The sequence below is a fragment of the Gigantopelta aegis genome, chromosome 3 (assembly GCF_016097555.1).
Source record: "Gigantopelta aegis isolate Gae_Host chromosome 3, Gae_host_genome, whole genome shotgun sequence".
NCBI classification, from domain to species: domain Eukaryota; kingdom Metazoa; phylum Mollusca; class Gastropoda; order Neomphalida; family Peltospiridae; genus Gigantopelta; species Gigantopelta aegis.
In genome coordinates, this window is record NC_054701.1 from 91257423 (window position 1) to 91272999 (window position 15577).

Here is a 15577-nt window from a genome sequence, read left to right on the forward strand (position 1 = left end):
ATATGAAATGTGGTCAACACACCGTTTATTGAGCACCAAGCAAAACATAAAACCATTTTCCATACGAACAAACTTCATATTAACGCCTACTTGCATTAGGACCTGAAGTGAACTGAAATTGTTTCACATGTATATGTTCAAGACAGTGTAAAATATGTTTTACCATTACAAACCAAATGGGTTTCTTATTCTTTTGGTGTTAGTTAAAACTACATGTTTATTCAAACAGAAAAGGTAGATATTTTAGGATATAGGGTCAGTGGACTGACCACATACCTGAATGAGGCCCAGGAGGGAACTGAAACTGATTCAGGTGTGAGGGTGCGGGCGAGGGGGACGTCAGGGTGCCGGAGGAGATGTGGAGTGCGGGGGATGACGGTGTTGACGAGTTACACGATGACGTTGAGCTTGAGTCGTGGATGTGTCCGCCGGGAAACACTGGCATCGACACGACCGGCTTCAGCCCCGAGTCGTCGCGATTCATTGCTCGACGGTCAGGAAGTGGGGACTCTGAAAACAGACAAAATCTTCATTACTCAACAACATGTTATTCTATGAAAGTTTTGTTTTTATAATTTATTAAAATAAAATTTTATCAGAAATAAGTCCAAATTTCATTCTGGAAAAACAAGATGATATCTAAAATTATGATATGAATGAACTTCAATGAATAACACGTAAGAAAGAAAACAAGCAAAGTAAAATAAACAATGTATTGCTAGGTGTCCATAATTGCACAAGCTACTTGTGATGATTCGCTGAAATGACTTGTGTTGGAGGTGTTACCATTTGACGTGTTCAAACTTATTTAACAGTTAAAAGTGAAAGTGTGTTTTGTTTAACGACACCACTAGAGCATATTGATTTATTAATAATCGGCTATTTGATGTCAAACATTTGGTAAACTCATTTAAAAGAGTAAAGATGCATAGTTGATTATACTAGAATTTTAAAGAGGATATTGCAAAGTAAAGTGATTAACATCACAGAAAACAAAGAATTTAAAACACACCCTGTAACACATTATGGGAATGCTCTCTCATAAAGAAAGACGAAATTACAAAGAAAATAAAAAAGCTGAAATATTCCTCACAATTTGTCAAAGACAGCCACCACCATGTTTCAAACTGCTTCTTTAGTATGGATTTTCTTTCATTATTTTATGTTTGTATTACCTACACAGTGTCACATGCTTTAGATATAAAACATTGCCAATACAAATGTATGTACAGGGGGGAGATTTTGGAGGATGAACCTGTATAAAGACAGATGTTTTATTACACATTATGTCCATAACAATCTAGAATCCCCCCTCCCCGACAGGTACATTGCGTGAACTCACCTGACCAGTTTAACACAGCGTCTACGTAATCATCTGAAAGCCCACATGTTGGGGGTGCCCGGGCTGCACAGTCTCTATGGAATTTTTTTCTGAAATTCGTTTACAGTTCATTAGTCAAACAAAGTTACCTTTTTTTTTTTTTTGAATTTACTCTTAACAATCAATATGTAATGGTCAATATACTTTAAAATTAATTCTTTTTCAGAAATTCAAGTTTTACCAATTTTTTTTTTTTTACCATAATCCATTCTTCATGAAATAAAATACTTGCAATTCATTTATGAAAAACATTTAATTTAGCTAAAATTACAAGAAATAATCACATAATTAATAACAACAAAACAACAAATTCCTTTAGTCTTCACTTAAAGCATTTGGTCAGTACCATAAATACTTGAGGATGGCAGGCATTAAGCGTGCTAAACATGTCCCAGAATAATTGACATTGGTATTTGACAATCTTTATTATGTTCTGTCATAATACATTTCTATATCCAGATTTATAAACTTTAAAACCAGGGCTAGTTCGACAAATTCACCAATTGCAAATTTAAAAAACCACTTGGTAAATTTAATTTTAATTTGGCGAAATAATTTCAGACCTGGTGTTTATAAAACTTTTAGAGTCTAGAACGTCATGACAACACCACACAAACTGTATGCATGTGACATCATTAGAGATCGAGTCTGGACATAATAATTGACATTTTGTTTGAAAATAACTGTGTTTCAGCAATTTTTAAATTTAATGGATCATGTGGTGACATTTTCTGATGACCCCGAGCTAGCCCTAAAAACACACGTTCAGTCGATGATGTGAATGTATGTTCCTGTGGTCTGAGGCTCTGCATCCCATTTGTTATAAAATTACCAGTTCAGGTGGCTATGGGTTCAAATCCCAGCCTGAACACATATAAAATAAAATACATCCCACTGTTCTCACCAGTGTTTTGTCGAATGATAGCTGTGAACTTGTTAAACATTATTCACACTTAACAGATGATATGACATCACAGAAATGAATCAAGAGGGATAAGTGGTGCTTTATAGTCACATATCGTGTTTCTATGAGTTTAAACCATAAAAAACAAATTGTTATTAAAATGCTACAAAATTAATTTGAAGGCATGAAAGAAAATTGTTACAATAGTTTTAAAACCAGGAACAGGACATAAAGCACAGATAAGTCAGTTTAATTTTGGATCTGTTTTGAAGCTGATGCTATTACTTTTCAAGAAACAAAACAGCCTGTAAAAATCATTCACCCCCTCCCAGGTTTAAATGCTAACTCTGATCTTTAGTGTTGATCCCTACTCTAAAAGCTTAATGCCATAAGTAATAATAGCCATAAAAGACGGTTACTCCATCTCTAAAATATACACCAAATAGATGACAACAACCAGAGCAGACAAACATAATAGAAATGTATGTACATGTACATCAATACTCACTTGCAGAATTTACAGATTTTTCCTATAATGACCATGTTGGAACAAATATCACAGGGTGCAAACACAAAACTTGTAGTAAATCTAGAGAAATCAAAAAACAGTTACATAATCTGTAAAGACGACACATATGCTGTGGCTGCAGCTGAACGAATCAACTAGAATGTCTTTAATGCAAGACGAACCAGAAAACGTGTATGTTTACAGAATGAATTAATTAATGTTCACCAAGACCCCAGCACAAAATACACATTGGGTGTTTTACGGTGCCATCAACAAGTGAGACACAATGTCGTTTGTGGCTTTTTCTTTTAACACAGGCTCTTTTAATCTAGTGGTAAAATGAGCCAACACAAAAGGATATGAGGTTAAAATTTGATATCAACCCTTTTCTACAAAGTCTGTTTTCCGTCATTATTTCTAGGTCGTCTTCCATCAGGCATTCTAAGCAAAAGTGACTTGACAATAAACACACAGGACAATTCTAAATTGCTGCAACAAAGCTGCACATGAGGACAACATGGATACTGTACAATATCAAAAGAAAAATGCAAATTAAAAGAAGACAAAAATAATCATAAAATAAAATTCTAGTCTCCATTTTAAAAGTTACTGCTCAGAAGTGTTGTTGAAATTCATTTTCTTGAATTAAAGCAATTCTAGAAATTAGTCTCAGAATTAGACATGTAGTGGGGCGGGATTTAGCTCAGTCGGTTGAGTGCTCGCTTGAGGTGCTTGTGTCGCAACATCGAACCACCTTGGTGGATCCATTCAGCTGATTGCTTTTTTCATGTTCCAACCAGTGCACCACAACTGGACAAAGACCGTGGTATGTGCTTTCCTGTCTGTGGGAAAGTGCATATAAAAGATCCCTTGCTGCATTAGGAAAAATATAGCAGGTTTCCTCCGATGACTATGAGTCAGAATTACCAAATGTTTGACATCCAATAGCTGATGATTAATTAATCAATGTGCTCCAGTGGGGTCGTTGAACAAAACAAACTTCTTTTTTGTTTTAGATATGTAGTGTAACTTTTTCACAGCAAACTGGTAGGTGTGACACAAATGTGGATAAAAAGAAGAATTCTCAGTACATCTGGAAGACTGTCAAAAATAAGATGAAGAGGAAATCCTGCTGGTGCAGTTGATTATCGGAAAACACAGTGTGCATTCTCAGATGCATTTGTTCCCTGTCCATTTTGAGTTCGTACATGTCAGTATAATTCATTCTGTGATCCACAAAAACTTGACTAAGTTATATCAAGAGTTAAAAAAAAACCCAGACATCCTATCTTGGTTTGAATAATCAAACCCATAACTTTATCATGCTTTCTTCATCCAAAGTCAGAATTATTATATAAAAAAACAAGTTGATGAGCAGTAGCTTTCAGTGAATGGACAGGTTGAGAATGAAAACACTAACAGACACAAGGACACAAAGACACTGTGACCAGGTCTTACTTGCAGTCCTTGCATTTATAGCCGAGGAACATCTGCTTGTGACATACGTCACACGTGGTTATCTTAAAAGTGTTAGTGAACCTTCAATTAAAAAGATGTTATAGTTATCACTACATGATGACTGATGATTCGTACATGTAGGCAGGAGTATATGTCAGTTGGTTCTTAACCTATAAATGCACTGGATTAAACAATCTTGAAATATGTTGTCTGTGAAAAAAGTAACACAAGTACAACTTATTTTCACTATACTCTAACTTTAATTTTCAGTGAGAACATAGAGATATTCCGACTGATCACAATTAAAAAGACATTAGGAAATGGACTCCCAGTTAACTAGTGCTATGCTTAATATGCGACAAACATTTGCATTAAATTTGTTCAGGTATAGTTGAAAATATATATTCAATCATTTCTTTATTAGGGCAAACAAGATATGGTCAAGTATTGTAAAATCAAAAGTATTCTACGTTTGAGACTCTACGATTTTCGTGAAATTCATGAGCACACTTCAACCAATAAAATGGTTTGGGTTGGAAGGCAAAAATTACAGCTTTCAGTCACGTGACACACTGGGAGGGACTCTGTAAGGCCACGATAAAGTAATTAACTGGGTACTGACAGAGTTGGGCATCTTATGAAATAAACACTCATTTTCACAAAGTTGGTACAGTGTGATATGTGCTCCCATTGGGTACATTTAATGTACTGCACCAAAGAGAGGTGATAGATTCCTTTGCCCTCACTGTAAATCCAATAGTCAAAACAATTAATAATAAACTACATGTTCCATACTGATTTTCAGCTTTTCCACAGTTAAATTTTATGATTTTTCATTATTCATTGTTTTATTAATTTTACTGTCAATTTCATCAGTTGGTTAAAAAAGGAGGGGTTTTTTTAATACAAAAGAAATGTAATAAAATGCAGAAACAAAATATTTCTTTTAAGTGACCTCATTTGGATGTGACATCATAGAAAGTACCGCTGTGTTTACTCTCAACTTTACAATACTCTAACTGGAAGCAATTTGTTTTAGTGGTAGTGCATTTGGAATGGTGTTTTATTATAGCAGCAGTGTTTCAGTGGACTTTACTTTCATTTGACATTACTATTAACATATTTATGTACAGGTAAGCAACATTACTGAAACAGAAACTATGATGCAGTGTTTTATATATGATTACCTAGCGTCTCGTACAGAGACTATGACGAAGTGTTTTGTATATGATTACCTAGTGTCTCGTACAGAGACTATGACGAAGTGTTTTGTATATAATTACCTAGCATCTTGTACACAGACTATGACGAAGTGTTTTGTATAGGATTACCTAGCGTCTCGTACAGAGACTATGACAAAGTGTTTTATATATGATTACCTAGCGTCTCGTACAGAGACTAAGATGCAGTGTTTTAAATACGATTACCTAGTGTCTCATACACAGACTAAGATGCAGTGTTTTAAATACGATTACCTAGCGTCTCATAGAGAAACTAAGATGCAGTGTTTTATATATGATTACCTAGTGTCTCATACACAGATTAAGATGAAGTGTTTTATATACGATTACCTAGCGTCTCATACACAGACTAAGATGCAGTGTTTTATATATGATTACCTAGCCTCTCATAGAGAAACTAAGATGCAGTGTTTTATATATGATTACCTAGTGTCTCATACACAGACTAAGATGCAGTGTTTTATATATGATTACCTAGCGTCTCATAGAGAAACTAAGATGCAGTGTTTCATATATGATTACCTAGCGTCTCCTACAGAAATTAAGATTAAGTGTTTTATATATGATTACCTAGTGTCTCGTACAGAAACTATGACTAAGTGTTTTATACTTGATTACCTAGTGTCTCATACAGAGACTAAGACGAAGTGTTTTATATATGATTACCTAGTGTCTTATACACAGACTAAGATGAAGTGTTTTGTATATGATTACCTAGCGTCTCGTACAGAAACTATGATGAAGTGTTTTATATGTGATTACCTAGTGTCTCATACAGAAACTAAGATGAAATGATTACCTAGTGTGCCATACAGACCGTTGATGAACTGCCTATCTTAATATTAACACAGTCTCAAGGAATACAGTGTGAACTTACCGATGACTTATCTGATGCAACATTTTTGGCCCAATATTCAATGGAGTCTTTGGAGATTTGGGAACCGTCAATGTATCTACATAACAAAACACACATCAATCAAACATGAACCTCAACTACAGCATTTACAGATCATACAGTATCAGGCTGAAATAGCATTATTCTAAAAACAAATACAGGTACATAATTATATATTATATCCCTATATGATGACAAGTATATAACAATGTTTTATGTATGAAAGAAAAACATTTTTAAAAATCACATGGAGAAAAAATATCAAATTTAATCACATATTATTTTATTCCCTAGTTTCTTTTAGGAGAAATTCAATATCAGGCCCACTGGTGAAAATTTTGCATTGTGGTGTGGATAGAATATAAACAGTGGTTAATAACAGTAACAGAAGACTGCTAACTACATGGGGATGGGTGCATGCCCAACGCACCATTAGACTTTGTACTTCTTACACATTTCTATCATTTTAGAACTATGTTGAGCAGTTCTCAAGGGGCAACTGACATTTCTATTTATTTGCAACAGAAAACTAATCTGGCTATAATCATTACTTCAAAATTAATTACATCAGTATTATATCAATAAAATAACAACAAGTTTTACATGACTAAACAATTCTGAAATCTCACTAACAATGCCAATGAAAATGAAGGGGTATGCTGATGAATGAGTGCACGGAGTACAATATAATGGGGCTGCATGCCATGACATTTGCTGAGAAGTCCATTTTACACAGACACACCTGTAGACAGACACACAGACATATCTGTACACAGACACACATACAGACAAGCACAAACACGACGCTAAGTTAAATATACACATAAAGACTTCTGAACATATAACACATGACACGACACTGCTGTTCATGCTCAGACCAACAGTAATAAACATTAATCAAGTAGAAACCATTTTACATATAAGTTTTATTCAATGATATTAATTTAGCAACCATTCCACATACTTTTATGCAATGATCATTTTGAAATATAAAATTTTATATTAAAGCATTCTATTTCATACTGATTAATTCTGAAATTAATTTTTTTAGTCATTCTAACATTCAAGTCTCAAATTAAAATTATATCAAAGGACATAAATGAGTAAATAACTTGATATTCTACTTATTAGTTAACCAAATCTCTATTTAAAACACTCCAATAGCCAAAGTGTTTTAGTTGTTGGTTTTTGGAGGGAAGTTTGGGTAATTTGGGGGTTTTTTTTTTGGGGGGGGGGGGGGGGGGGGTGGTGGTCATATTTTATATCAAATCACTCATTCTATTTAAAACAGACCATATAGAGTAAAATCAATAATCAACAATTTTACGTAATCCATTTATGATATAATGGATTACCGGTACCTGAAATTAATTCTGCATAACCCATTATATCCATGTAAATGATTCCATCAATTTTGGTAGAACAAAAAATAATTATTACTGTCCCCAAATCAGTTTTGATGCTTACTTTAAATAAAGGAATAGTTTTATTTGATGTATAAGGACTGTAAAAGTACAAAGTACAAATAATTATACAGACACCTAATTACACCAGATACTTACTTTGTTAATCACATCTTTTTATATCAAAACAAAATATAGCTATGAAATTATGTAGTGAACAACAAACTTATACACAAACTGACCTATCAATGAATGCAGGACATATTTCAGCTAGAAGTTATAAACTCATTATTAAGCACATTATGTAAATTCCTTTATGTAAAACAATAGGTTTAATGCAGTAGCTCTGAAAGATTATATCAAATACATGTACATGTGTGTTAAATTAAGTACCAAAACCTGTATTTATAAATATTAGACATGGTTGTTACAATTTTACTAATTATTTCAGTTCTTTATTTAACATTGATGAAGGAAATAATGCTGACTGTATCTTTTATCGCATATCTGCCACAACGTATAGCCAATATTACAACAGCAGGAGACAACTGCAATAGCCAATATAAACAAAAATTAAATAAAATTGGTATTAAAAAAAAATTAAGAAAAACCCACATTCATATTTTAGGAAGATGAATGTAAACATTCCATGCATTAAAAGAAACTACTCTACGAATGCACTAACTATATATACTACTATAATTTGTGTCATGCTTTTTAAACTTCTCAAACCTGTCTGTAATGGACACCCAAGAGACTGTATGGGCAGATGACCCTTAGAGACAAATAAATGCAGTCACAGAATAGATCAGTGTCCCTTATAGACAGGTTATTGCTATGAAAGTTGACCTGTATTTGCCAGGGAACATTGTCTTGATTTGCAACAGTAACTATTCAAGTGAAAACTCATTAACTGCTATACTGATGGAGGGAAATAATTACGGGAACACATGGTGTTTCACTCCTAGCATACATGTAGTTGTGTGTATATGAAATATAACATAATGCGGAAATGACTGTCACCAATATGGGGTGGACTGTCAGTACCATGGTTGGCTTCCTAACACTTCGGATGAGAATTTTGGTTACAGTCAATATTTGCTATCACTACTTACAGACACTGAATTTGTAACTTTTGTTTAGGATTCCGACAGAATTGATCAAATGATGTAATATAGATATTTTGGAATTCTGTCTGATAAACTTGCGCTTCTAACCCAAAAACATGGTTCCGTGGAAGCACAGAATCATGCTAAATTGGCAGCATGACTTATGAGTATGTGTTCCCTTATTTCTTTTCATCAGTATAGTCAACGTTTCAGAACTTTGTACACATCTCTGACACAATACAGAACAAAGTGTTCCCTGACAGCAGATTCAACTGTACAGTAAACTACGTATAGTTTTTAAAAGAGCATGCAAAAACTAACATGGACTGAAAACAGTGTGAAATGATACCCACAATGTGTAGCAGTGCAGACAAGCTGAGTACACTTGAAACGGTCTACTAGTGTGGGTGCGTGGGTGTGGTTATGTATTCAGGGTCACAGAAAGCTGGTCCATCAACACAGGTGAGACAGATGAGGGTAAATCAGTATGTTGTGAGAGGAAACGAAGGCTGCTGTCTAGCAGTAGCCACACACAGTAGACTCGGTGTCACCTTAGGACAATTAGTCTTCAATCTGATGCTTAACTTAACACTGCACGTAGTATATGAGACCACCACTGAACTCACCTTATATATTATTACTTAAGATGATATAGATTTATACATACAGGCCCTAATCTTGAACTGAAAAAGTAAAACTGACTTCTCCCTTCCCAGAAGAAAGGGGAGACGTTTGACAAATATAGGAGAAGTGAACATTTATCAGTACATTTTGCAATATTTTGCCAGTTTCCGCGTTAAATTGGATTTTTTTTTAGAATTTTACACTCTGTTCTAATCGTAATATTTCAATATAAAATACTAGTTCCGGTAATAAAATTTAAACAAACAGTTGTATGTTTCATTAAAAACGTGTTATTATTAAGTAATTGATAATGTGCCGTTATGTTAAAAGTAAAGTATTAAATAGTATTTTCTGGCATTACTGAAATGATGTGACCGAGGATGACCAATGCGTGCCTGGTCATCTGAAGAATGTCAACATTAGACTACAGCATGTATTTAATCTCTTCACAACAGAAACTATCATGAGTATTAACATTTGTTGGTTGATTTTGATAATAAATTGAACAAGGTAAAACATTAGTTCATCAAATTAATCGAACATTACAATGCGTGTGCGTGTGCGTAGAAACCATTTCCCATTATAAGGCCAGCTCACGATTACTTGAGGATACAGTCTGGTGCCAAAGTAAAAACACTGTCCGACATACGATGACAAGGTGCCAAGTGAGCTATGACAATAAAGAAGTCAGAGTATTGACCTCTATTGTGTGATTTCGTTTTTGAAATCTGATTAGGTCCAGAATATTATGGCGACTTTGACTTCTCACTACTGCTAATAACTTGGGTCTCACTACACAGATCACTTCCGGGTGACAGTTCATTCATCACGGTCCACTATAGTTCCTAACTGGGACACATGTTATGGGTCACATATTCACTTCTAGCAAATGGTGAAGAATTAAAACAATATGTATGTTTAATGGTAAGCCTTCTGGCTGTATTTTGCCCATGTTATTTTGTAATATTGTGCATCGACCTTTTGGGACATGGGTATATAGCGCAAGTGACAGCCGGAGTGAATCGGTTAATGAACCACCTATTCGGACCGGTACTACAGCCAGATGCGGTCATATAGCAAAAAACTGAGACGGAAATGTTCTCAATTTTGGATGAAATAAATGCTTATATAATGTATGTTTGCAATGGTGTATGTTGTTAGTGCCAACGAGAAACCCGTTCTATGGGCAATCTTCACTTGAAGTTGGGCAGTTTAACATGGGTTTCAATGGCAGATGACATCTGTGTAGTGAGACCATAATGTAAAACATGAAATTACTGTCTATCCCAAAATATATAAGTTTAGCAAGCCAAAATGAAAATGTACTAGTGTAGCATCCTTATAAAAGGTAATTACATCGATGTGGATTTCAGCCAAGTGTATGGGGGCCCTATTGGGGTAAATATTGCAAACGTCAATTTTATCTATTTTTATTATTTTTTTTTTCTTTTCTTTTTATTTTTTTAGGGGTGTGTGTGTCAAAATGTATATTCTAGTATACTTACATGTAATAAATAAATTGATCTGAGTGTTAACACTGAGGTTCTCATTGTAAAAGGTCAAAATTCAAGGTCACAAGGTCAATATCCAAATTCACCCTAATTTCTGTGATTTTGTGCATAATGCATTTTTTCGAATGTACAGTCATAATGACACACAGTTTTGATGGTATTGTGAATATATAACATAGTATTCTACTATGAAAGTAGAATTTGTATCTGCCATTAAAATATGTGGATCTTCATGCTGAAATATACAGAAAAAAACAGGATTTCAACACTTCATTATGAAACAATTGTTGCCCATAGCAACAATTGATGGAAACTAATATTTTTAATGAACTAACTAGATAATTAGCTTCTTGGTATGTTCCCCATATCAGAACTACCAACAAGGTCATACATTACCATATAGTGGCTGCTTGTTTGATGACCATCTATTGTGTGGATGACCAAGGAGTAACAATGTGATATGAAGTTTTATTGCATGGTATGGTGCATCTATCTTTTGGTGTATTGGTTAGAGTTTATAAAGTACATGGCTCTAGTATAGCTTTTCATGGTGTAAATGACCCAAATTATCAAACTGACTTCAAACCAAGTTTGACAAAATCGGTCACTAGACTTTAAGGTCTCACTACACAGATCACTTCCGGGTGACAGTTCATTCATCACGGTCCACTATAGTTCCTAACTGGGACACATGTTATGGGTCACATATTCACTTCTAGCAAATGGTGAAGAATTAAAACAATATGTATGTTTAATGGTAAGCCTTCTGGCTGTATTTTGCCCATGTTATTTTGTAATATTGTGCATCGACCTTTTGGGACATGGGTATATAGCGCAAGTGACAGCCGGAGTGAATCGGTTAATGAACCACCTATTCGGACCGGTACTACAGCCAGATGCGGTCATATAGCAAAAAACTGAGACGGAAATGTTCTCAATTTTGGAGTGAAAATAAATGCTTATATAATGTATGTTTGCAATGGTGTATGTTGTTAGTGCCAACGAGAACCCGTTCTATGGGCAATCTTCACTTGAAGTTGGGCAGTTTAACATGGGTTTCAATGGCAGATGACATCTGTGTAGTGAGACCTTGGCGACTTGAACTGATTTTCCGAGAAAAAACACACATTTCACCAGCAAGATTAGGGCCTGACATAATGCTGCACTATCACACACTAGTCATAACCACTGCAATATGTACAGAGGCCTCCATAACATAATAAAAGTAAGTTTCACTCATGTTAAGTTAACACAGTGACATAAAGTACAGATGTCAGTGTCACAACGGTGTTCTTTCACCCAGTACATCAACATGATACAGTATATCGTAGTATACAGTTTCCTTTGAAACACAAACTCAAACTACAACCTGAGAATACAATTTGATTGCAGAAGACCCTCAAACATGTTAGTAACGAAAGAAATTGCAAAGTTTGTTTTCTGATATAAACATTTCAAAGTTTTTATGTGAAACTGTTAAATATCTGCACTAAACATAAAATAAGGGTGGGCGGCAACTGGAAATATACTATTACCATTGTATAATACTGTAAGGGGGATTTGTATTTATTAAATTAGATGAATTAAAGATACTGAGTTAATTATGATTTACCACTAATATATAAATATATATATTCTATTACTATACAATACTATGAATATAATTAACTAATTGTTTAGTAATATGCTTGTTAATCTTATTAATTTCATTTACGGAAACTGTTAACAAATACACTACACTAGCTCTAAATACAGAACACGAAATCATATAAAACTGCACTGTCAGTATTAAAAAATAAAAAATGCAACTAACATAAACCAATATTTTGTAAATACTTTGTTTCATTTAAATGCTATACCATCAACATTGGAGACAATATTTCAATATATTAGGCAACCCAATTTTGGTCTGCATGATTTTCCCATAAGTAACCAATTGTTTGGTTACATGAATTATATCTGTGTAACCAGTGAATTGCGTAAACATTTAAATCAAGCTTGTCTTGAGTAAGCGTTTATCATGTACCTGAATTGCAGTTTGTGTGAATTTAAAATTGCGCAAACGATGTGTGAACAAAGCAATGGTTCGCGTGAAATATTGTGCTCTGCATTAAGATCATTACCCTGCCGCTTGTTCTGTGCTGCTTTTACCAGTTGTACACAAATTTCTTATATTGTTTAATGAAATACTTCTATATCAGACCAGAAGAGTCTAATAATCATGCGATTATTATTTCTGTTTTCTTTTCGAGTGTTTTTGAATGCTTTAAACCGAATGTCTGTTTATGGTGTTCTGTATTTGTATTAATCAAGCTCTACTAACACAATCATAAGCCAAACCAAACAAAAGTCATCCATCATAATGCAAGGTGGGATGTTCTGCCGAGTGAGAAACTTACAATTTAGCTTTGTGGTCCGTGAACTTCAAATATCACCCAATTAAATATACTCAGCAAAAAATTAATTAAGGGCCAGAAGATTTCATTTAATTCTTTGCTAGCATCATATTATTTTAGTAAGTTTTCATAATAAATGACTTTGAAACACGGTTTCAACAAAAACATTACCTATGATACACGCAACAATTATGCATACGTCAGTTTTTCTTATATTTACTAAAACCACAGTAATGTGCATTCAGCTAGAATTTGTTGCATGTTTTGTTTGCTTTAAATTGTTGGTTAACTTACAGAATTAAGATCATGCCACAGCACTGACACCTTACAATAGAAGAATCTGTTTGGAGGTGTTTTATCAAAGAAAAATGTTGAAAATATCTCTTGGCCCTCAATAAATTCAGTTGAGAATACATATTATGTATTTATGTGATCAAAAAGAAACTATTATAATGATGATTGATGCTTATTACTCTCCAATGAGAGTTATGGTTCTCCTCACTAATTTCATACTCAGCAGAACAACCCCATGCTCAAAGTTTCCAGTTTATCTAACAAAGTGTCATTACTTAATTCTTTATACCAACTGTAATATAAAATCAAAATTAAAGAATACATTTTGTATTATAAAAGTCAGTGAAATTTTTTCATTATCTACAATTTGCTTTATAAAATCGCTAAGTAATTTCTTACAAAAATTGATTTGCAGTGAACAGTTGAAATTTATGCAATTCATATTGTAAATATAATTTCTTAAATTTCAATTTAACTAGAGTTTACTGGTAAAATTTAACCCAAGATATTATACAATCCATAAGACTGTGATCTTTGATCCACATACTTTCAATCATAATCAAATCTAAAAAATAAAGGTTTATTCTCAGAAATCCCACTTTAAGATTTTACTACACATATTGTGAATAACTAGATAACTTGTGAATTCCAGATAACTATTATAGTGACAGACAAAATCTGCATATCTACTACCAGTAGTATTTAAATTATGAACTTCATAGAGGGTCTTCAAAATACCTGACAGAAAAAACATAATTATTATTTTTTATTTACAATTAATTAATGTAATTTATAACTTAAATATAATTCATAAGACCTAGTAATATTATTTTTCTAATTTAAATTTAATACTGACTGGAAACACTGAACAGGACAGCTCTGTTTCCTGATCTTGTGACTACTGCTACTACAAAAGTTAGACCCCCACCCCTCCCCTCAAAAACCCCTATTTCTCTCCAAAATATGAAACTGTCACAAGAACTATCATAGAAACAGAGCCGAACACAAGCCAAGCTAAATCGCATTCTTACTGGAATATTTAATGTATTCATCAGCAGAAATCATGTCATGCTTGTAGGGAGGTGATCGGATGGGCGAGGATATGACGGGGGAGTTGTGGCCCGACTGCGCCCTACTGCCGGCACCTGTATCAGACCCATCCGTGGACAGCCGGCGCCGAAACAGAGCCTCGTGGCTTCCTCCCAGGAGAATGTTCTGCGGCTTCTTCCTGCTCGGCCTGTGGTACAAGAACAAGCAGATTGACCCAAGGAACAAACAGTATTACAAAACATGATATTTTTCATTTTTAAATGCTACTGAAGCTCAATCCTCCAACCCACTGCAACTCTGGCCTGCAGTTCAACAATAAAATAGTTAATAAAGGATCATACACCATTACAATAAACAGGTTTTTAAAATTCTTTTTTAACATGCTGACAGAAGGAAAAAAAAGCTTATTGTAAGAACTGAAAATAAGGTACCTTTTGTCTATGTTATGTCCAGTATCACTATTTTTTGCGAGGTAAATTAGGATACAATTTAATGTAACTGTAGAAATGACCTTTCAAGCATCTTCCAGGATGTATAAATTAAACAAATTAATGAAATTTGCAAATTAAACTAATTTCATATGTATATTTCGGCTCAGATGACTTATAATTAGCTAAGTAACATTCAGAAATAACCCAACATTAAAAAAATAACATTTTTAAACAAGAATTACAAAGAACATTCAAAGATTCAACTTTAAACAGTTTCAATGATGTGGGTATTTTAGACTAAAACGTGAAAACGTAAGGCTAGAGGCCAACGCAAAATTTGACACAGTAGTTCCGTTTCTCTCTTTTTTTTCT

The 15577-nt window shown here is 33.9% G+C and overlaps 1 protein-coding gene across 4 annotated transcripts in view; it reads right to left on the reverse strand.

Annotated features, from left to right (window-relative positions):
• The window catches only part of LOC121369322 (kinase suppressor of Ras 2-like), a 47546-nt gene that overhangs the window by 19087 nt on the left and 12882 nt on the right, over nt 1–15577 (reverse strand). Inside the window, exons 5-9 of one of the 4 annotated variants that reach the window (XM_041494306.1) lie at nt 14870–14961; nt 6370–6445; nt 2794–2874; nt 1343–1431; nt 277–510 (exon numbers count right to left, since the gene is read on the reverse strand). In XM_041494306.1, the coding sequence (XP_041350240.1) occupies nt 277–510; nt 1343–1431; nt 2794–2874; nt 6370–6445; nt 14870–14961 (572 nt within the window). Of the gene's footprint in view, nt 1–276; nt 511–1342; nt 1432–2793; nt 2875–4251; nt 4333–6369; nt 6446–14755; nt 14962–15577 lie in introns of all 4 variants that reach the window. The other 3 variants (XM_041494307.1, XM_041494304.1, XM_041494305.1) reach the window with 3 other exon arrangements.